The following is a 23,617-nucleotide window of genomic DNA, read 5'->3' on the forward strand; positions in this document are numbered from 1 at the left end:
AAAAGCAAATTAATTCAAATTAGAGAGATTAAGGAACAACCAACCACCTCAAAGACCTTCTTAAATCTAAAACAAAATCTCATTTCCCCCCAAATTAAAACGCTCATCCAAATACCACCTTAGAAAACAAGTTTCTTTTAGTGTTCCTAGAGAGTCACTAAATCTGCACCCAAACAGGAAGGCACAGGAATGACATTCCAAATCTGAAGACCTCTCACCAAGAATGAATGCTGGGCCATCGTCCCAGCCTGCCTATGTAAACCAGCAACTGCCATATCACCACACAAGGAAAAAGGGAGAGTTTCAAGTAGCCAACTACACAACATTTAGATCTGCCATGGACTGTTGCTCTCAGACTTCCATGCTGATGTTCCAACTTACCAACCCAGCTTAACTAAATGACACTCACTTTTTCTGTGTGCCCAATCAATAGGTAACAGCATATTTGAAAACTTAAATCTTCTATACCTTCTTGGGAGTGTGAATAATGAAGCCATAGCATAGCTATGGTGAAAGAACTGGAAGATTCCTTCTTCTCTTCTTCCCTCTACCTTCTGTTAATGAGACTCAAAAACAGACAGCTAAACCCTGGACTGAATCCTCCATCTAGAGGTGGGCATAAACTTGCCAATTTTCACAGAAACTGAAACCTTACCACATAACACCCAGAATGGCTAACTTTTAAGAAACCATTTCCTTAACTTAGCTTCCCCTCAATTTTGTCACTCACCCCTTGCCCAAATAATAAACACACAAACAAAACCACGTATAGATGAATCACGTATCTCTCATACAGAGTAGAAAGGAGAAAAACAGTCATTTCTGCATGAAGCACTGGGCAAGTGATAAGGGTTATATGCCTTGGTAGGTATACTGTGCTCTCATATTCCTATGATGGATCTCAGCTTTCATATGCGGCTCTCCCCACATGCATGAAACTCCCCTTACTAAACAGCACAACTTTCCAAGCACTTATGCAGGGAGAGCAGCATGTCTGTACTAGTATCTGCTGTGCCAACAGGAGCAAAGTTCTGATCTAGCAACCAAATGTGTTTAATAAAGAAATTTACCAAGCTACAGAACTGTTAAGTGTTCATTCTAGAACACAAACAGACAAAAAATAACCAATGATAAATTGTTAGTAACATTCTGATACTGTCACACAGTTGAACCACTAAAAGGTTGCTATATATTATCCAGCCAACAGGAAAGTAAACATGATTCTCTCCAGAATAAAAATTTAAAGTAAACTCTTTGAACAGCCACAGAATTCAGAATGAGTCAGTGATTTTGTGTTTAGTTTTCTATAGGCTTCTAACACCAGGTAATATGTTCAATTGGCCTGGCTATGTACACACAAGAAAGAAAGAATATAGTAACTTTGGCTACAATACTATTGGGGTATACATGGATAACCTGCAGATACTTCTCTTCAATAGCAGCCAGCTTAGATGTATGCTAAATATAGACACTGTCTTTTCTCATGACATTAAAATAAAATTTGTGACAGATGTGTTCCAAAGCAGGTCACAAGCAAGGAACAAAAGCTCCAGAAGGCCAACAGTATATGTCTTAAACTGTTCTAGGAGGAGCCCCATTCACAGGTGTTTAAGGAAAGAACCCATACCCATACTAGCTGCTCTGGAATCAGTTTGACTGGCAAGGTAATAGAAATTCAAGCCACATCAGAAATGCTAGAAGGGGTATAGTTCATAAATATCACACCAATACAGTGGTTGATTCTTTTGAATAAAAACATCTCAGGTTATTTCCAAGGAATTAGGTGCAAATCAAAACATATAACTCCCTGTTCAAAACCTCGAAAAACATCTTTCATACTTATCAAAGTGCTAAAACATTTATTCTTGCAATGGTAACAGCTTGTAAAAGTAGACACTTTTAAGCTAGCATAGAGCCAAAAAAAGCACCTGTTAATGTGTAAGAAAGTGACATACAATCTCATCTGGTTTATAACAACCTGCAAAATGAAATAAAATAGTTTCCTAATGACCAAGAACAAGCTATAAAGCTACACTTATGCAGATACCACAACCTCACAAATAGATGGACCGTTTCTGGAGATGCATGAAGAAGGTAGTGACTCAGCACCATATTTAGATTCAAACAACCGGTATCACTAGCAAAATAACGTACATTGCATTCATGAATTGTGCTAGATACTTTACAGACCACAAAATGAACAGTTCCTGCCCCCACAAAACAAATGAACAATTCAAAAGGGAAAAAGAAAAAAGGCAGAGATGGGGTGAGGGTGATGACAGAAGTAATGAGAACAAAATGTGATTGCTCAAAGAATATTACACATAGATCTTGATGGATTTATGTTTTTAGCTTTGGTATTAGACCTTGTATTGGTTGTTTATAGGGGCCCTCCATGGGGTTCAAATGGGGGTGGAAAGTGGTGGGAAGAGGTGTGATTGTAGGGTTAAAAGACTGGGGAGAGGTGGAAGAAACAGCAGAGGGAGAGAGGGAAGGAAAGTGAGTAGCACAGAAGGCAGGAAGAGAAACCAGGCAACAGAAGGGTAGTGATGGTAGGACAGAGGCAGGATGAAGATAGGGCCAACAACCAAATGGCAAAACAGCAAATGTAGAAAAATTCCAAAACTCCAGACAGCACAACACTGTGAGGAGAGGAAGATGGAAAGCCCTGAGGACTTGCCCCTCATGCTGAAAGCTGCTGTTGGCAAACTAAAAAGTGTAGAAGCTTCAAGGGGCTTTCTGTAGGCTTCTGTTGATAGCTATTTTGCCACACAGAGTGAGAGTGTAGAGGGGCCCACAGGGCCCAGAGGCTTCCATTGGGGCTGGTGAGGGGATAGGAGTATGGCAGAGTTAACCCCTTCATTATCTCTCCTGCTAGACCTACTGCAGCTTATTAACTGGTGAGAGGAGAAGCTTCAAAAAGCCAAAGAATTATATATGCAACCTCAAGATGTACTGCTTTAATACGACTAAGGTAGGCAGGCAGGCAGTTTGAACTGAGAATGAAGGTAAAAACATATGAAATTAAGTGAAACATTGCAATTTCTAGAATCAATGTCAGAAAGACATCAAGCTATCTTGGTAATAAGCCACTGGACTGTTTAGAAGCTTGGGATACCAATTCAGGGAAAAGAAAAAGTATGTTTCCTAGAATTCAACCTTGACCACCACTTAGTGGACTATATCATGTTAATATCAATGATTTAAAGTTTGGACACAGTCTTCTTCCCTTCATAAAACTAAACAAAACGTGTGACATTAAAAGGAAATAAAAAAAAACTTACTGTAATTGGTACATCCTTTGTTCCTGAATTTAACAAATGTAGATTTAAAATTTTTGGCATGTCTGTTAAAAACAAATACAAATTAATTATCAGGTCATACTACTGTATAATCCATCATACAAAAAGCAATCTGTTCTAACCAGATTTCTGCACAAATTAAACACTATTCAATATGAAACTTTAAAAACAGTTCAACCAGTCAGAAACTTGTTATTTCAGAAGCAACATCACCCACTCTAAAAAAACAAAGCAACAAAACCAAACAACAACAAAAACACAACACAACCACTAGTTTAACCTGTGGTTTGCGGACCCCTTAGGGTGCAGAGACTATGTGTAAGATTTCCAAAGGGGTCTACATGTTCTTTTGAAAAAAAAATTGAGGTGAACAAATGATTGAAAACCTCTAAATTAGAATATATTTTAACATTTGTGTACAATGTTCCAAAACTCTTAAGTCACCTAAAAAACAAAAACTTCACTCAAAAGTTAAGGAAATAAACCGTATGGACCTAGTTCTCAGAGTTAGGTGTGCGCAACTGTGTCGGCCTAATTTGTCCATGATACCATCAGTATTATAATTGTGCATACAAATTATTTGCATATAGCCACATATTTAACTGGTTATTTGCATGCACTGATAACATTTTTGCACATGAGCTTGGCATCTGCAATCACATCCATCCATCTTAGAAAATCAGACCCAAGTTATTTTTTTGGTTTTAGTTTCATATTTTATCTGATAAGTATTTTTTTTTTACTACATTTTGGAATATTTATTATTAGGAGGAAAATGGCATTTTAAATGGCATTTTAAAATTCATTTTCCTTTAATTACATTAAAAAAACTGCCTGTGAAGACAAGCACAAATTGAGCTCAGCAGAGATAGGAGGATCTTTGGGGTTCATCATTCCCCTCCACAAATAATTTTCATTAATGGAGAGCTAGGAATTTTCTGTGCATATTTTCTACAATCTTATTTTTTTGGGGTGGGATTTAATTTTTAAAACCTAGAATGAGAAACCCTAAGTACAATTTACCTTGTGTTCGTAGTGTACCAAAATCTAGCATTTCTGTTGATGAATAGATTCCTGGAGCTTTACAAAAAAGAAAAGGAAAACCATTAATATTTTCTTATTCTAGTATAGCAATATAAACTGAATATTTTGAATTCTGCATTTTCCTACAAACCTGTTGTAACCTCTACTTCAACAGGAAGAATGATAAATTTTGTGTTGTCTGAGGCATTTGTTTTTATTCTAATGAAGGCTGTATGATTATCTGCTTCTCTTGAAGAAAAGCTGGCTCTCATCACTCCCTTTGTTTCATAGGGGGGAATTTCCTTTTGAAATAATCAGACACAAATAAGAATGCAGTAGCTCCAATAAGGCTGCAACAAACATACTGTTAAAAAAATTCAGAATATTTGGTGTCATTTTTATGCATAGACAATGCTCTAAAAAGAATTAGCAGTATATTGGAGTGGATAATAATTGCATATTTATAAAAAAGAAAAGAAGGGCTAGCTAACAATCTACCGATAGCACAATACAAGATACATTCAGATTTCTGCGTCAGCATGTTTGGCCTGAGGAAAAGCGTGCCTGTAGTGAGGTGGTGTGGTTCCCCACCACCCTGGAGAGGGACAAGCCTCTCAGGACACCAAAATGAGCGGAGCCCGGCAATCCTGAGCCCGCCCCCAGAGGTCAAGGCCTAGGACAGGAAGTATGAAAGCCCAGCCCCAGAGCTTACTAGAGGAACAGCCGCTGGAGAGACCAGATGCCTGGTTGGTAGACCCAGCAATCAGCTGCTGACCTGAAGACTAGCCTGATCTGCCAATGCCTGATGCCAACCAGAGCCCCGAGGGGCTGTCAAGCCTGCCCCGCTCAAGTTACCCAGAGGACTTGCCAAGCCTACCCTTTGCCAGTTACCCTGAGGAGCCCACGGTGCTTGACCCCTTGGAGGACACCGTCCAGACCCAGATACCTATAAGGGGGACTTAGGAAGTAGCCCAGGGGCAGCCAACCCTAATCTGGCTGCAGCACTGCCAGAGACTATGCCAGTGTGTTGTGGCCAGGATCTCCACTGACTCAGCAGCAGGCCTTCTGCTGCTGGTAGGGCTCCGGGCTGGGATGCAGTGGAGTGGGTGCGCCTGCGTCCCCCTCTCCCAGGCCCTTCGGAGCCAAGAGTCTGGACTTGCTGTTTACCTGCCTTGCCTGTCTGAGAGCCTGAGCCATTGACTCTTTGCTGCCCCACCCTGACCCAGGGCCTGGGCCTGCTCATTATATAACAGTGAGCCCGTGACTCACTACTGCCTGCTGACAGGGAGTGAATAACTGTGATATGCCTCTCCTGCTGCCGCGGCGAGAGACTCCCACGGCCAGGCTAATTCCCTGTCACAACTTAAAGGAAGTAGTGAGGCAGTGTGGTTCCCCGCCGCCCCAGAGAGGGCCAAACCCCTCTACAGTGCCACATGCTGATCTCTAGCAATGCTACTGAGGGACTGAAAGTGGTGCCTTAGGAGGAGGTCCTCAGCCCTCTTCTGTTGGAGTGAAGGCTTAGGTTGCCTTGCAACAGAGTTTTTCTTGGGACTCTGAGAAGGGGCCAGAAGAATTTTTCAACGCTTATCAGAAAGAGATACAGGCATAACTGGAATTTTGTTGTATTCACATTGGATGGAGTTCATATTTAAGAGGAGATTTTTAATAGCACAAATAATCACTTGAATACAGAGTAATACAAAAGCAACATACAATAAACTTACATTTCCATCATAACCAAATATAGGTTTATGCGTTTATTCAACACAACATGCAGGTTTTTTTCTCTTAGACAATGAAGAAATGTTTCTCCTTTAATAATAAAGGTTGTCAGCCATAGCAAAGAAAATTATAAGGTGATTTATACACTGTTTAATAGCCATAAACTCTGTGCACTGCAATCATACATTGCTAACATGTTGCATTTTGTATCTTAAAGATGTAGCTTTAAGCTGCTGAAATGTATTTTGGTTTCTCTATAGAACTTCCTACTGAAGGATAAAAGCCTCTGTCAGTCCCTCCTTCAAAAGGGCACCACTCATCTCAAAATGGAGGTAGAAAAGAAATGAAGGTAGAGTACACTTCTATAAAAAGGTATTTCTGAAATTAATCAAGCCCAGAACTAGAATAGTGACAGTACACCCCTTCACTCATGGATGCATAAACTAAGCATGTACATTTGGAAGTTCTTCTTTGGGAATCTTTCACCCTGCAACAGTCATAAATAATTTGACATCCTATACATGACAATGGTCAAGTGGCATCGTGACCCCAAAATGAATCACTGTATATTTTTCTGTTTTTCCCATTTCAGAAAAATATATAACATGAGTAGACACCTGCAATTAAATAAGTATCTGATCCAACTCTCATTGACTTCAATTTAATAATAATCATTTGTATGCTTATCTACTTTTTAAATGGTTGCTGAACAAGAACAAAAATCACCAGACCAAAATGAATATAGAACCTGTTAGAAAACATATTACCACTCACCCACAGTTTTTTTGTACCCCCTTGTTGACCTGTTGGAAGCTCTAGGTGGAGATCACCTCCACTTGAATACATTTCTACCACCTATGACAAAAAATAAATATTAAAAAGAACTTTCATTAGTTATGTGAAATTATAATCTAATCAACAGTGTAATGGACCAGCAAAGGCACAAGAGCACAGTCTGTTGGATCTATTCCAATTTTGATAAATTAGATTTTGCTGATTTCAGATAATTACAGTGTTAAGCTTCAGGAAACAGGCACCTTCTACATCTATGTATGTCAGAATTTGTAGAGCATAAGGTGTCGCATTTACGGAAATCACATCATTGGAAGATTGGTTTTCTCTTCCAGGCAGGCACAGCTATCACTTCCAACATTACCTATGTCTGAATGTTAGAACACTTTTGCCCTCAGAAGATATTTCTGTAAATTTTAAAAAGAAGCCATCCACACAATGAGGTAGTTTAGGACAAGTTATATCTATTTTATTTATTTATTTATTTTAACTTCAGTAGAGGAAAATAAATTTGGTTTTAGTTTCAGTACTTTCAGACTTCCAATACTTTTGGCAGTCTTTGACAAATAAACAGTCATTTTTAAGGAAACTTTTTCCCTTTCCTTTTTATTAATGTTTTAGAATTGATATTTTTCATCCATAAATCTCAACACTTTACAAAAAAGTGGTTAAGAATGATTACACTCCATTTTACAGTTGAACACATGCATAGAAAAGTTAAGTAACTTGTCTGTGTTCAAACAATGAATCACTTTCCTTTATTCTCTGCTTTGAAAATATACTGCATTCTGCTTGCATCAATGTTTTTCCTTAATTACCAGTGAAGGCAAAGATTAAGCACATATACTAACTTCTAAAGTGGCTTGTCAAGTTTAATTTTTTACATGAGTATTATGAAAAGTGCTTTTAAATTGGCTAATTTCATGCTTTTACTTTTTGATTTCCTCTTTAGAGAGTAGTTTCACATAAGAAAGCCAAATCATGCAAACTTCTATTCAATTTTCTGCCTGTGAGCAATCCCAATGATTCTAGTGGGAATTGCGTGTAAAGTGTTTATAATTTGTAAGATTTGGCCCTAAATTTACATACCTGTTTATTTGTAATTCTGTACAATTCTTTGAACACAGCTTCTCAAAATATTAAATTAGACAATCAAGTCATCAAAATCAGTTACGAGTGTTTTCTCCTTTAGTGCATTTTAAACAGAGCACACAGTGCTCAAAATACCAGAAAAGGAGTTTTGAAAAGGGGGGTGGGAAGGGGAAAGAGAGGGAAGCATTCTTAAAACAAACACTTTTTTAATGCAATTTCAAAGCAAATAGTGAACAAATTTCAGTGAACACTGTAAAAAATAAACACACACGAAACTGGCACCTGATGCTCACCTGCAAAGGTTCACTGTGGGGATTATGTATATTTATTATTGGAGAAAAACTGCTATTTACAGGAACTCTTGCCCCAATAAAAGGGCGCAACCGATAAGGGTTCGGGACTCCAACACCAAACACCTGTTTCAAACCAGAGAAAAAAGTCTTAGTTTCTGCAACTAGTATTGTATCTACAAAATGTGTCATTTTAGGGAACAGACTCAGCAATTTTTTCAAATAAATGCCATCAATTTAAAGTGTGCTCTAACTCTGAAAATTAATTTTAAAAAGACATCATGGAAATCCATGTTTATTTCAGATCAAGTTGACTCAGTGTACAACCAAAAGTATGATTTCTATATCTGCCGCCTCTGCTAACTACTGACACACAAACACAAAACATTGAGAGTGACAAAAGTCAGGTCAGATTGTTGATCTCTCTGGTCCGATATTTTTTCTGAGTGGTCAGTACCAGATGTTTCACAAAGGTGAAACATCTCATAACGGACAGTTACAGCATAGCTGTAATTTCTTCCTAAACATCTAAACTTCCTCTCTGTTCTATATAGATTCTAATGTCACGCTCATGGTCATAGTATCTGAGCAGCAGGCTAACACGCAGAAACATGAGTATTTCTCTGTATTTTTCTATCCTATCCATTTTAGCTACAAATGTTCTCATTATCCACACAGCTAATTTTTTTTTTTTTTGAAATTATGATAACCTCTTCACTTGAATTATATTTAGTGGAAATTAGTTCCACAGATTAACTGCACAGTGAATAAAAAAAATGTCCTTTAATCAGTTTTAAAATTTCTGTCTTTCAATTTCACTGTAGCCTCCCTTGCCCTAGTACTATAAGAAAATACACTGAGCACTTTAACCTACATCCACCTTGCCTGCTTTATTCTTCTCCTCTCTGACATTTTACTGTGCAACTTTGGACTAGAACCAAACTTTAAAATCTAGCATATGAATTATTATATTAAGTTGGCCCATTGGGCATCTAGTAAACAACAGCAGCAAAATTACTGGCATATAACTTCTGCAGTTACTTTTAAAAAAATATATTGTTAGGGAATTCAGTACAGATTTTCAAAAACTGGTTTAGTAACCCGCTCACAGAATCTACTTGCCCACCACCATTTCTCCTTCCCACTCATTTCTCATATGCCTAACAGCATTGGTAGATTTACTACTGGCAAGTACTTCATTTACTAATTATTTGAATCAACTTACAAGTGACCTAGAAGTTGACATCTCTATCACATTGCCAACCTTTTGAATAATTCCATCCTCCTAACTTAACACTAAGACATCCACATTATATATGGAGGAACCTTTGGCTTTCCCTAGTACATACAAGATATACGAAGAATACCTACCTTTACATGGAAGTTATTTAATATCTTATTTGGATACCCTTATTCTCACTGAACAGCATCCACAATATGAGTTAGGGGGTCAGATTCTTGCCCTTAATTGATAAGCTTTCTGCACAACACTAAAGGAAAGCATTCTATCAAAAATGTTGCTCCAATCAGGAATAGACACAAACTTGTGGTAACAATGGGCAAGCTACTGCATAATTTTGTCTTCAGGGAACTTTTCCGACAAGATGCTCAGTATTAGGTTTTGATAGGGGGATTTACTTATAACAATTTGTCAGAATAATGGTGTTTAAAGGTATTAATGCTCTCAGTCAGGCAACAAATTCTGTGGCACTTTTCTCCATTTCTTGGCACCTCCCTAGCTGGCTAAACAACACTTTTTATACCTGCCACTAAACATATTCACAAAAGATATTTACAGACCTATATGGTTATCTATTTTAAGAATGTTAAAAAGATTATTCTCCCATTTCTTCTCTTACCTGGTAAGTAAATACCCCATGATTGGAAGTGTTAATAAATAAAGTGTTCTCTACATTCCCAACTACTCTTGCAAGGAAAACTACATCAAAAGATGTGTTCCCTCCTGGAAGAATTTTCTGAAAAATAAAAGCAATGAGAAAAGAAGAATATTTAGGGAGGACTTTACACCTTTCAAATAAACAATGTTGCATGTTGTAGTCAAGAATCCTCTCCAGTGTACTTCATGGCAAACTTGACCTATATTCTATGGAAAGGATTCTGCAGCAGACTAGAAATTCTCTGGCAGCTTCACATAAAGGAAAAGAGGTTTTAAACTCAGTTAAATGTGAACATGAATAATATAATTAATACATTACCTGTTTAATTTGAAATTATGATTAAAATTTACACTACACCTTATGTTTTTATGTTCAATATCCTTCAGAAACTTTGTACTGATAACTTATAGCTGCATAACAAATATTGGTGTGAAGAAATTAGCAATTATGGCAGAACTCTTGGATGCACAGAAGGTTGTTAAGAGATTATGCTTTTGGGGGAAGGAACCATAACAACATGTGTGTTTGTATAGCACCTTAAGATGCTACCCAAAATTAAAAAAAATGAATATTTCTGTTAAAGTTATTAGCAGTTAAAAAGTTCTGACATTTAATGACATCAAGTTTCAGCATTAGCACTCGTGGATATGAATGAGGCCATTTACTCCTGCGTTAGAATTACTGTTCCAGACAGCCTTATACCTCAGGAAGATATCATTACATTGTTTTACACTTCATTAATGTTTTTAAAGTTTTCTTTGTAACTATACAGGCTAGAAACTCAATTTTATTTTTAAATGCAGCTCAGATCCTGGAGTATAGTTCTGGCACAAAGAGAGGAATCTGAAGGAAAGTCAGCAACCACAGAATGGCACAGTAAGCGGGACTTTGACTAAATGAGTTAATGCATTTCTAATATCAGTCATATTTTCTCTTCACTGTAATTTGTTTTCTTCAAATCAGTTTAAGATCGCCACAATGAAAGCTATATAGTTCAAAGAATGTTTAGCTGAAACTGCACATTTAAACATTAGCAAAAAAGTTAGAGGAACAAAGCAATATTTAAGCTATTGTATACTTAGTTAGAAATAATTAATATATTCCTATGGGTTTCTAACAGCATAATCTAAAATGTTACTGAAATTTCTTAAAGATTTTAGTTTGAAAACAGTCAATTTCATAAGGAGAAAATACTATGCATCACCTATTCATTCTACCTTTACACAGGCAAAAGGAAGTTGAATCTCAGTGTCCACATAGTTGTATGACACTGCAAACTTCAACCTTAAATCAGGACCTTAAATCCTGATGCGTATTCAACACTTAGAACCAAAACATTCCGTAACATTAAAGATTACAGTACAGGGTTTGGGCACTGATTATCAAAAGGCACTCTTATTATCCAGTTTTGCCACTTTGGTGGTGAAACACCAGTGCATCAACTCTCACCACGCATCACTTCACTGACATTAAAATTTCAAAAAGTGTCAATGTTCATTATCTTTAAATGGAGAAAAAGTAAAATCTATTCCCACTTTTCCTTCTTTCCTCTTCATCTCATCCATCACTTTTAAGAAACAGCAATAAAACATTTGTTTTGAAAAACTCACATTAAACATTACATACGCTAAGTTTTTTTTTCATCTGTCTGTCCAAACTATATTAATTCTGCATTGTGATATTTTTATACGTTTTTAAATGGAAGGAATTTCTACAAAACTTAAGGGGGGGGGGAGGAAATGGTAAACCAATCTTGACAGTGTCCTTTAAATAATAAAAATGAATTGCCATTTCACTGAGAAATGAAGCAAGACAAATGAGAAACTTATTTGGCCAGATAAAGACTGGAATTAACCATTCGTAAATTCAGGATAATGAACCGTTTTCCTACCACATCCTCAAATCTCACTCATATTCAAAGCTATTTGATAAAGTAAATTTTTAAAAATTAATTTTTTCTAAACCTTGATTTATTGACTATTAAAATATCATAATTCTCAACACTGAGAAAGGACATCTCATGGTTAAGGACCCAAAAGCTGTTAGTTTTCTCAACACAACTAGACAAAAAAACGAAGTGCACACAGGTGCTAGCCCTCTTCAGATTTCTTGGTTGAGAGCTCAATGCCTGTCTCATTTGCTTCACGGGCCTTGGAAAAAACTGCTCTGATGGGTTAGTAACAAGTACAACCCCCTGTAAATTTGTCATACTCAAGGCAACACATGTACAATCAGCAGAGCTTCGACACATCCACTCTATCAAGAGTACTGTACATAAGGTTTACAAGAGGCAGAAAGGTTTAACTAAAATTAATCAGATTCTTTGTAATGTTAAATCCAAAGAATGAAGTAAACATATTAAGGTATTTCTGATCTCAGTGTGACAGTTCAAATCTCACTGTTCAATTTGGCTTGTATCTGTTATAGCAATATGTTGGCTCTATATGTATTTTCTATTAATTTTAATGTTCTAAACTGCGTTCAGCTAAGAAACAAATTCCCAATGTGAAGTGTTCATTAACCATGCTAATAGCAGCTGCTTCAAGAAAAATGCGAGCTCAAAGAGCACAAAGGGAACTGAAGACCCTTTGAAAGATCCTTAAGGTATATCAAACTTTTGGGCTACTTGTTTTTTGGAGAGATTTTTTTTTTTCCTTCAAATGCACAGCATTTCTGTATCCATCTTAAAGGACTCACCTCTTGGACAGGTTCAAAGACTTCTTTTGAAATGGGTGAAAGTATGGATCTGTACCCTTTCAAAATTAAGTAAACTGAAAGATGCTTCTGAGACCTGTACTGAACATCTAAGCAAATAGGTTAGAACTTTAAAATACAACTGTACTTGTGGACTGATATCTGATTAAAGGATACAGTAATGTATGACTTATAAAAACACCACATGGACTCAGAGCTTCACTGGATTACAAGAGAAGGAATGGAACTAGACACAGTTTGTGATTCAGAGGGACCGATTATTCTCTGAAAGTGATTCACATTATTGACAATTTAACAATGAATCTCCCCCAGCTGCTCCTCAAGTGATATTTAAAGCAGTTTGGCTGCTAGTGTAAACAGGAAGAAATTGTTTTCAGCATCTCCACAGAAGCATCCTAGAGGCACAGTATGATATAGGTTCTGTTAGAGTTTTAAACTATTGGATCCCGTCTACATTACCAACCAAACTGTACTGACATCAGTTGACACAGATCTAGAAGGAACCAGTTGACAACCATTGTCAGTAAAAGGTTACTGTCCTAATTTAGACAAACCCTGGGGGGTGGGGGAGGGGAGGAGGAGGGAGCCTCAGACAGCAACTAGCTGACACAGGATTTCCTAAAAGGTAAGACTTAGCTAGTATTCTCTGTAACTAACCTTAGAGCACAGCTGGCTACATTTTTCATAACAATCTTAATCTAGTTGTGTCTGCGTATTTACTGTTTCCAATTTTCTCCCTTATGATAAACACATTTAAAAACTTTAAAAACCCCACACATTCCTGGAATTGGATGCAGAAACTATTACCACAAAAAAATCTGCTGATAGGTACCAAAAGAGTAAACTGACTGACATTAAAGGAAGCAGGAATGATCTAGGGAGCTTAAGGATCAGGTTAAAGGCAGAGGAGTTTCAGTTGCTCCCTGCAAAAACACTTGTCTTAGTTTAACGAGTCCTAAGGATTTCAATGCAGGTTCCTTTCATGGCAAAATTAGTACGACTTTACTGGAAAGGAATGTTTAGAATGTAAAGGAAAGTGGTATACAAACAATCAATGGTGCAAGTAGGACGGTACAGGCCGGTATGCCGTACCAGTAAGATATTTATAGGCAGTACACCATACCAGAAAGACACGGGAGGAGCAGAATGTGGGGCTGTGTTCTCTGGCGCGGCTTTACCACCCCCAGCCCTTCCATGCAGCTGCGTCTCCTGGCTGGGATCTGTACAGCAGCCCTACCAGAGGACTGGGCTGGTTGTGGTACAGCCATTCCAGGGCTGAACCACAGGGCTCTCCTGGGAACTGCAGCAGCGAAAGGACCAGGGAACCGCAGCGATAAAGGAGCAGAACGCCAGCAGCTCCCCTGGAGTGGCTGTATTGTTCCCCTATCCCAGCCCCACCCCACGCCCTGTCCTCCGGCAAGGCTGTACAGACCCCAGACAGGACTCAGGAGACGCATCTGCGTGGAAGGACTCGGGAAGTACCGCCACGCCAGAGGAGTTGCCAGTGTGAGGCTGTCCAGCGCCCCACGTTCTGCTCCATTCACCGCTGTGGTTCCAGAGAGCCCTGCAGTTCAGAAGTCTCCAACACAGCAAAAAGATGACAGAGCCTCCCTTGCTCCCCCCAGGTAACATGAGATGGATCTTGGGGAGGGGACGGGGCCCCAGGCTGGGGCAAGGAGGAGTCATGTCTAGAAGTCAGATGCACCCACCCTGTTTCCCTTCCATGAGTGCAGCGTACTGATAAGAAATGAATTCTACTTGCATCACTGCAAAAAATGGTTAGTATATTGTACTATAACTAAAACCAAACCACCACCCTAAACTCTGTTATTCTGAGATCTAGGCCTGGTCTGCACTATGCGTTTATACTGAATTTACCAGCGTTAAACCGATTTAACCCTGCACCCGTCCACACAACGAAGCCCTTTATATCGATATAAAGAGCTCTTAAAACCGATTTCTGTACTCCTCCTCGACGAGGGGAGTAGCGCTGAAATCGTTATTGCCATGTCAGATTAGGGTTAGTGTGGCCGCAATTCGACAGTATTGGCCTCCGGGCGGTATCCCACAGCGCACCATTGTGACCGCTCTGGAAAGCGATCTGAACTCTGATGCACTGGCCAGGTAGACAGGAAAAGCCCCGCGAACTTTTGAATTTAATTTCCTGCTTGCCCAGCGTGGAGCACTGATCAGCACGAGTGGCCATGCAGTCCCAAATCCAAAAAGAGCTCCAGCATGGACCGTATGGGAGATACTGGATCTGATCGCTGTATGGGGAGACAAATCTGTTCTATCAAGAGCTCCATTCCAGAAGACGAAATGCCAAAGCATTTGAAAAAATCTCCAGGCTATGATAGACAGAGGCCACAGCAGGGACTCAACACAGTGCTGTGTGACAAGCGTAACGGAAAGCCAAAGAATCAAATGATGCTCATGGAGAGGGGACTGAGGACTCAAGCTATCCCACAGTTCCCGCAGTCTCCGAAAAGTATTTGCATTCTTGGCTGAGCTCCCAATGCCTCAAGGGTCAAAAACATTGTCGCCAGTGGTTCAGGGAATATGTCGTCAATTTACCCCCCTCCCACCCTCAAAGAAAAGGGAAAAAAAAATTGTTTCTTGCCTCTTTCCAATGTCACCGTATGACTACTGGATGCTGCTGGTAGACGGGGTGCTGCAGCGCTAAACAACAGCATTCCCTCCCCTTCCCTCCCTGGTGGCAGACAGTACGAGACAAAATAACTGATAGCAATCCTCGTCATCATCCTGTGAGTGCTCCTGGCTGGCCTCAGTGAGGTCGGCCCGGGGCGCCTGGGCAAAAATGGGAGTGACTCCTGGTCATTCCCTTCTTTAAGCTTTGTGTCCTGGAGATTCAGTCCTGGCAGATGGTGCAATAGGGGTGGTAACCATCCTCATCATAGCAGCTGGAGGCTGAGCTCCTCTCCCCCATCTCCTTTCATGTCTAATGGAGATTCTGGACTATCATAGCAGCGGGAGGCTGTGCTCCTCTCCCTCTGACACCCATTAATGAATAATAGAGATGTCCTGCCTGGAATATCATAGCAGCAGGAGGCTGCCTCCCCCTCATTTTATCTCACTAAAAAGTCAGTGTTTCTTATTCATGCATTCTTTATTACTTCATCACAGAAATGGGGGGACACTGCCATGGTAGCCCAGGAGGGTTGTGTGAGGAGGGAAGCAACAGGTGGGGTTGTTGCAGGGGCACCCCCTAGAATGGCATGCAGCTCATCATTTCTGCAGGATATCTGGGGCTCTGAGCCGGAGTGACTGTGCTCTCTGGTTCTCTAGGAGACTTGCCCCATATTCTAGGCAGGATTGACTCTATTTTTAGACAAAACATAAACAAGGGAATGACCTGTGAAGTCATTCCCATTTTTGTCCATGCGCCCCTGGTCGACCTCAGCGAGGCCAGCCAGGAGCACCCATGACAGCAGCAGATGGTACAATATGACTGGTAACCGTCATTGCCAATTTCCAAAGCAGCAGATGGTGCAATAGGGCTGGTAACTGTCTCTGCTACCTTGCAAAGGAAAATGAATGCTGCTGTGTAGCACTGCAGTACCGCCTCTGTCAGCAGCATCCAGTACACATACGGTGAGAGTGAAAACAGGCTAAACGGGCTCCATGGTTGCCATGCTATGGCGTCTGCCAGGGCAATCCAGAGAAAAAGGGCGCAAAATGATTGTCTACCATTGCTTTCATGGAGGAAGGATTGAGTGACGACATTTACCCTGAATCACCCGCGACACTGTTTTTGCTCCATCATACATTGGGATCTCAACCCAGAATTCCAATGGGCGAGGGAGACTGCGGGAACTATGGGATAGCTACCCACAATGCAACGCTCTGGAAATCGACGCTAGCCTCGGTACATGGACGCACACCGCCGAATTAACATGCTTAGTGTGGCCGCATGCACTTGACTTAAAACAGATTATATTAAAAAATGGTTTATGTAAAATTGGAATAATCCCATAGTGTAGACATACCCCTATGCTAGAAAGTTACTCTGCTCTAAACAGAATTAGACTGACAGTAGTAAAAACATCTGCACACAGCCTAAACTAAGCATAAATCACTGTTACAACTAGTGTTGAGAAACAGCCTAGAAATTTTAAAGTGCATTGCTACATGTACCCTACATCTCAGCTTCTCCTCTGGCCAACTTAATAATATTCACTGATGAACACAGGAAAAGCAGCTTCCTAGGGTCTTCCAATTGAAGTGAAGGTTGTTGTGACATAGCTTGGCAACCTTTGGGAAGAAAAACCAGGATTCATAAAGGAAAGTGTGCAAGTCACAACTGCAGTCAGGCCTGGATATTTAATTGCTGAAAATACCTTTAGAAATTAAAAGTTATTTGATCAGTCTTGGTAAAGATCAAAAGAACTGAAGAATCCATAAAGTTTTAGATATCCACCAGAAATTTTGTTTAAAGCAAGAGCTACTCATTACAAAGAGAAACAAGTTTTTACAATCATAAGAAAAACACGATAACTTTAATAAGCAGAGTAACTCACCCCATTTTGAAAGAATGATGCATGAAAATGTGATGTTGTAGCAGATATTGATACTAATATAATAGTTTCTTCTGAACTAGGGTTATGTAGATAAACTTTTTCCATTTTTGGCATCCCAACGGGCCTGTCAAAAGACAAGAGAAAGAATATAAAAGTCTATTCAGAATGTTTTTACTGTGTTTTATTAGATAGAATTATTATTAGGTTTCATATCACAGAAGACTGGACAAGAAATACAAATTTAAATAAAGCAGTGAAAAGAATTCACATTCGCAAGTCCTCATGAAAAGCATTATGAAGCAATATTTAAGTCTCACCTGGAAATAAGAAAAGCAACACCTTCTTACAAACTTGCTCTTGTTCTGTAGTTTAATTATTTATTTTATTTGATTATACACTTTTCTGTGGTGCTTGAAGTGGTATCTGGACACACCCTAAAACAGGGGTGGCCAACCTGAGCCTGAGAAGGAGTCAGAATTTACTAATGTACATTGCCAAAGAGCCACAGTAATATGTCAGCAGTTCCCTCCCCGACCCTTCAGCTCTCCCCACCCCGATCCCAGCACCTCCCGCCCACTGGCAGCCCCGCTGATCAGCACCTTCCCCTCCCTTCCCGCACTTTCCGATCAACTAGTTCGTAGTGTGCAGGAGGCGGGGGGCGGGGGGGAGGAATGAGGGCCTGGCAGGTCCAGGGGTTGAGCAGTGAGCACTCCCCGGCACATTGGAAAGTTGGCACCTGTAGCTCCAAGCCCTGGAGTCGGAGCCTACACAAGGAGCCACATATTAACTTCTGAAGAGCCGCATGTGTCTCCGAAGCCCCAGGGGTTGGCCACTCCTGCCCTAAACATTAAGAATTTAACCTAAGCATCTCTGTGAAGTAAAGTAAAGTAATATCACTGTTTTATAGATGAAACTGAGACAAAGCCATCATTCCTTTCTTGTATAAGTTTGTAACATCACAGCAACTTAAAAAAAAAAGGGGAACACACAACACCAATCCACAACTCTCAAATGCTGAAATTATTTTAATCAGATCTTCACGAGCAGCCCTATCTGGGTCCTGTGTTTCCTATCCATTTACTATAAAGAAAATGTACTGTATTTTAGAAGCATACAAATATATACATCACTTTTGATTCAGTATTATAATATAATCTAATATTCTTATTTGAATGTTACATCTCTAGGACAACATAGAAAAGGTTCTTAAAATACACTTCAGGTAACCAAATCAGGCTATCAGTGCAGAAAGCTCTAGAGAGCAGTGAAACTACAAAATCCATTCACTTGACAAAAACGATGAACAAACAGCAAGCTTTTCAGTAACAGTAAAATCAAACATAATTTGTTCTACGAAGTTTTTTACTCACTCCTTTTATTAAAGCACATATATACTGACAAAACAAGACATGCTTTGATTTCATGATTGCTTTTCAGGCTTCAATGTCTCTGAAGAAATTTGTTTTATACTTCATAAAACATACCTTTCACATAAACCATTCTGGGGTTAATGTGTATGTAACCAACAAGTTTACTCCAAGTTAGTCTCTGAAAGTTACCGTCAGCTCATGTGTGTACTTGTTCCCTAAAACTGTAGTCTGTCTATTCAAATAGCGTACACTTTCATTACAGTAGATACCATAGAGCAATTCCAGTAAATAGTTTTATACAAATCAAAAGGGTTGAAGATCCTTGCAACTTAAGTTTTGGCTAGTTACCAGTTTACTTAACAAATGCTAGTGTAATTATGCAATTGTTTCTATAACATTTCATTTTAGGTTCCAAATGTGAAGCAGAATAATTTTGCTGACTGTCAAGCAGGCGTTTGACAGATACCTGAGTGGTGATAACCAACCTGCATCACAATTAACTGATCATTTAGGTAACTGGAAAATGCTTCCTGTTTATGAAGTAAAACTGTGCTAAGCATCCTGAAGCTAAAGGCCAAGGTGTTATTGGTTGATCACAGGATGACTATGAGCCGCCAATGTGATATGGCCGTTAAAAAAAGCTAATGCAGTCTTGGGATGCATCAGGCGAGGTATTTCCAGTAAAGATAAGGTGGTGTTAGTACCATTATATAAGGCACTGGTGAGATCTCATCTGGAATAGTGTGTGCAGTTCTGGTCTCCCTGTTTAGGAAGGATGAATTCAAACTGGAACAGGTACGGAGAAGGGCTACTAGGATGATCCAAGGAATGGAAAAAAGACGGTTACTCACCTTTGTAACTGTTGTTCTTCGAGATGTGTTGCTCAGATCCATTCCAGTCAGGCGCACACCTATCCATTCCAGTTAGGTGTGCGCGCGCGCCGTGTGCATGTTAATTGGAAGATTTTTACTCTAGCAACCCCCAGTGGATCAGCTGGGTCGCCCCCTGGAGTGGCGCTGCCATGGCGCCAGATATATACCCCTGCCGACCTGACCACTCCTCAGTTCCTTCTTGCCGGTTACTCTGACAGTGGGGAAGGAAGGCGGGTTTGGAATGGATATGAGCAACACATCTCGAAGAACAACAGTTACAAAAGTAACCGTCTCTTCTTCTTCGAGTGCTTGCTCATATCCATTCCAGTCAGGTGATTCCCAAGCCTCACCTAGGCAGTGGGGTCAGAGTGAGATGTCGCAGAGTGTAACACCGCAGAGCCAAAGGCTGCGTCATCCCTGGACTGCTGAACCAGGGCATAGAGAGAGGCAAAGGTATGGACCGAGGACCAGGTAGCTGCACGACATATCTCGTGGATCGGCACGTGAGCCAGGAAAGCAGCAGATGAGGCTTGAGCCCTGGTAGAGTGGGCTGTGAGGTGGCTCGACGGAACATGAGCCAAGTCATAACAGGCGCGGATCCACGATATCACCCAGGATGAAATCCTCTGTGAAGAAATGGGTAGGCCCTTCATACGCTCTGCCACTGCGATGAAGAGGTGGGGGATTCTGCGGAAGGGCTTTGTCCGCTCTATATAAAAAGTGAGTGTTCTACGGACGTTTAGGGAGTGCAGCTGTTGCTCCCTGCGTGATGAATGTGGCTTCGGGAAGAAGACGGGAAGGAAGATCTCCTGGTTAACATGGAAGGCCGATACCACTTTGGGGAGAAAGGCCGGGTGTGGTCGCAACTGCACTTTGTTCTTGTGGAACACAGTATATGGAGGGTCCGCCGTGAGAGCCCGGAGCTCGGAAACTCGTCTTGCCGATGTGATGGCCACAAGGAAAGCGGTTTTCCAGGACAGGTAGAGAAGGCAGCAAGTTGCTAATGGCTCGAATGGGGCCGACATAAGTCTGGTAAGAACCAGGTTGAGGTCCCAGGTTGGGGCAGGGCGCCATACCTGGGAGTATAGCTGCTCCAAGCCCTTGAGGAATCTTGATACCATAGGATGTGAAAACACCGAGCGACCATTCTCCCCCTGGGTGGAAGGTAGAGATGGCAGCCAAGTGCACCCTCAAAGATGATACCATTAGGCCCTGTTGTTTAAGGGACCAGAGGTAGTCCAAGATGGTGGGGATAGAGACCTCGGTGGGAAGAACGTTGTGTTCTCCACACCAGCATGAGAAACGCTTCCACTTGGCCAGATATGTTGCTCTAGTGGAAGGTTTTCTGCTACCCAAGAGTACTTGTTGCACTGGGGCTGAGCAACGCATCTCAGACTGGGTCAACCACTCAGGAGCCATGCCGTGAGATGGAGGGACTGTAGGTCTGGGTGATGCAGTTTGCCGTGGTCCTGAGTTATCAGGTCCAGGTGGAGAGGTAGTGGGATAGGGTCGGCTATTGACAGGTCTAGCAACATGGTGTACCAGTGCTGTCTGGGCCACGCTGGAGCGATCATGATCAAAAGCGGGCTCTGTCCCTGCATACTTTCAGCAGGACCTTGTGGACGAGCGGGAACAGTGGAAAAGTGTATAGCAGGTGAGTCGTCCCCGGTACCAGGAAGGCGTCCGCTATCGAACCCTGTGAGAGGCCTTGAAAGGAACAGAACATCTGGCATTTCCTGTTCTTGCGGGACGCGAAGAGGTCTACATGGGGAAATCCCCACTGCTGGAAGACCAAAAGAATAACGTCTGGGTGAAGTGACCACTCGTGAGAAAGGAAGGATCTGCTGAGGCGATCCGCCAGAGTGTTCCGAACCCCTGGGAGAAAGGACGCTATGAGGTCTATAGAGTGGGCTATACAAAAGTCCCAGAGTTGAATGGCTTCCTGACAAAGGGTCGAGGACCTTGTCTCGCCCTGCTTGTTTATATAGTACATGGCTGTTGTGTTGTCGGTGATATTGACACACAATGGCCTTGCAAGTGCTGTTGGAATGCCTGGCAAGCAAGGCGGACTGCTCTCAGCTCCCGGACATTCATGTGCAAGGCCAGTTCCTGAGATGACCAAAGGCCTTGCGTGCGTAGATGCCCGAGGTGAGCACCCCAGCCGAGAGATGATGCATCTGTCATCAGGGACGCAGAGGGCTGGCGTGGATGGAACGGCAGCCCTACATACACCAGGGTGGGGGTCAGCCACCAGTCAAAGGGCCTAGGATGCTCGGGGGAATGGTGACGACCATGTCTATGGCATCCCTGCCTGGTCGGTACACTGAGTTGAGCCACAATTGGAGGGGATGGAGGTGCAGTCTGGCGTATTTCGTCACAAACGTGCAGGCCACCATGTGACCCAGGAGACCTAGGCAAGTGTGAACTGAAGTCAAGGGAGCAGCTTGCAGACTCTGGATGATGGCCACCATTGCCTGGAACCAGGGCAGCGGTAAGCAAGCTCTGGCGAGGATGGAGTCCAGGGTGGTGCCAATGAAGTCTATCCTCTGAGTGGGAATCAGAGTGGACTTTTCCGCATTGATCATTAGGCCTAGATGTAGGAAAAGGTCTTTGACAATGCGGACGTGATGGATCACTTGTGCCTCAGAGGTCCCTCAGATGAGCCAGTCTAGATACGGAAAAACGTGTATCCGACGGCGGCGGAGGTGGGCGGCGACTACAGCCATGCATTTCGTAAATACTCTTGCGGCTGTAGAGAGGCCGAACGGTAGGACCGCAAACGGAAAACGTTGGCACTTGACTACGAACCGGAGGAACCTCCTGGGAGGAGGGTAGGTGGCTATGTGAAAATATGCATCTTTCACGTGTAGGGCGGCATACCAGTCTCCGGGATCCAGGAATGGGATGATGGTCCCCAGGGATATCATATAGAACTTCAACTTTATCATGTATCTGTTGAGTTCCCGCAGATCCAGGATAGGTCTGAGACCCCCCTTTGCCTTGGGGATTAGGAAGTAGCGCAAGTAAAACCCTGTGCCCCACTGGTGTTCTGGTACCTCCTCTATGGCTCCTTTGGCAAGGAGCGTCTGCACCTCCTGGAGGAGGAGCTGCTCGTGAGAGGGGTCCCTGAAGAGGGACGAGGAAGGGGGGCGGAAGGGGAGGCATGAAATAAATTGGAGGTGGTACCCTAATTCCAGCATGCGTAAGATTCAGTGATCTGTTGTTAGCTGGGACCACATAGGGAGGAAAAGGGAGAGGCAGTCGGAGAAAGGAGGGAACGGATCCTTTGACGATACTGGTACGACGCCCTCGGACGCACTTTCAAAAGGAGGGGTTTGGCCCTGTGGACGGTTTGGAGGGACCTTGGTTCTGGCCCCCTTGGTTGCCTGACTGCTTCCGGTGACCGGTTCTACCCCGCCTTCTGGCAAAGTCGTGTCTCTGTCTGGGCTGAGGGTAAGAGCAGTGTGGCTGGGGGCGGAAGGGCCTGCGCTGAGTCACTGGCATGTGCATGCCCAGTGAGCGCATAATGACCCTGTTATCCTTTAGGCTTTGCAGCCTAGGGTCTGTCTTATCAGAGAATAGGCCTTGCCCTTCAAAGGGGAGGTCCTGAATTGTATGTTGGAGCTCCGGGGGAAGGCCTGAGACTTGCAGCAATGAGATATGCCTCATAGTAACCCCGGAGGCTAGGGTCCTGGCCGCTGAGTCCGCGGCGTCTAGGGACGCCTGGAGGGAGGTTCTAGCCACCTTCTTCCCCTCGTCCAGGATGACCGCAAATTCCTGTCGGGAGTCCTGCAGGAGCAACTCCTTGAACTTGTCCGCCGCCGCCCAGGTATTATAATTATAGCGGCTAAGGAGGGCTTGTTGATTAGCCACATGGAATTGGAGCGCCCTTGCAGAATAGACTTTGCGGCCCAGCAAGTCCATGCGCCTCGCGTCTTTTGATTTCGGGGCTGGAGCCTGCTGGCCATGGCATTCTCTCTTGTTGACCAACTGGACAATGAGG

At 42.0% G+C, this 23,617-nt stretch overlaps 1 protein-coding gene across 1 annotated transcript in view; it reads right to left on the reverse strand.

Moving 5' to 3' along the window:
• The window catches only part of TMEM131 (transmembrane protein 131), a 127,397-nt gene that overhangs the window by 60,113 nt on the left and 43,667 nt on the right, over window positions 1–23,617 (reverse strand). The window contains exons 3-9 of the mRNA XM_030570930.1: window positions 17,373–17,496; window positions 10,081–10,197; window positions 8,225–8,347; window positions 6,822–6,902; window positions 4,477–4,627; window positions 4,326–4,382; window positions 3,285–3,346 (exon numbers count right to left, since the gene is read on the reverse strand). Coding sequence (XP_030426790.1) covers window positions 3,285–3,346; window positions 4,326–4,382; window positions 4,477–4,627; window positions 6,822–6,902; window positions 8,225–8,347; window positions 10,081–10,197; window positions 17,373–17,496 — 715 coding nt within the window. The remainder of the gene's footprint in view (window positions 1–3,284; window positions 3,347–4,325; window positions 4,383–4,476; window positions 4,628–6,821; window positions 6,903–8,224; window positions 8,348–10,080; window positions 10,198–17,372; window positions 17,497–23,617) is intronic.

This window comes from Gopherus evgoodei, chromosome 1 (genome assembly GCF_007399415.2).
Source record: "Gopherus evgoodei ecotype Sinaloan lineage chromosome 1, rGopEvg1_v1.p, whole genome shotgun sequence".
NCBI classification, from domain to species: Eukaryota; Metazoa; Chordata; order Testudines; family Testudinidae; genus Gopherus; species Gopherus evgoodei.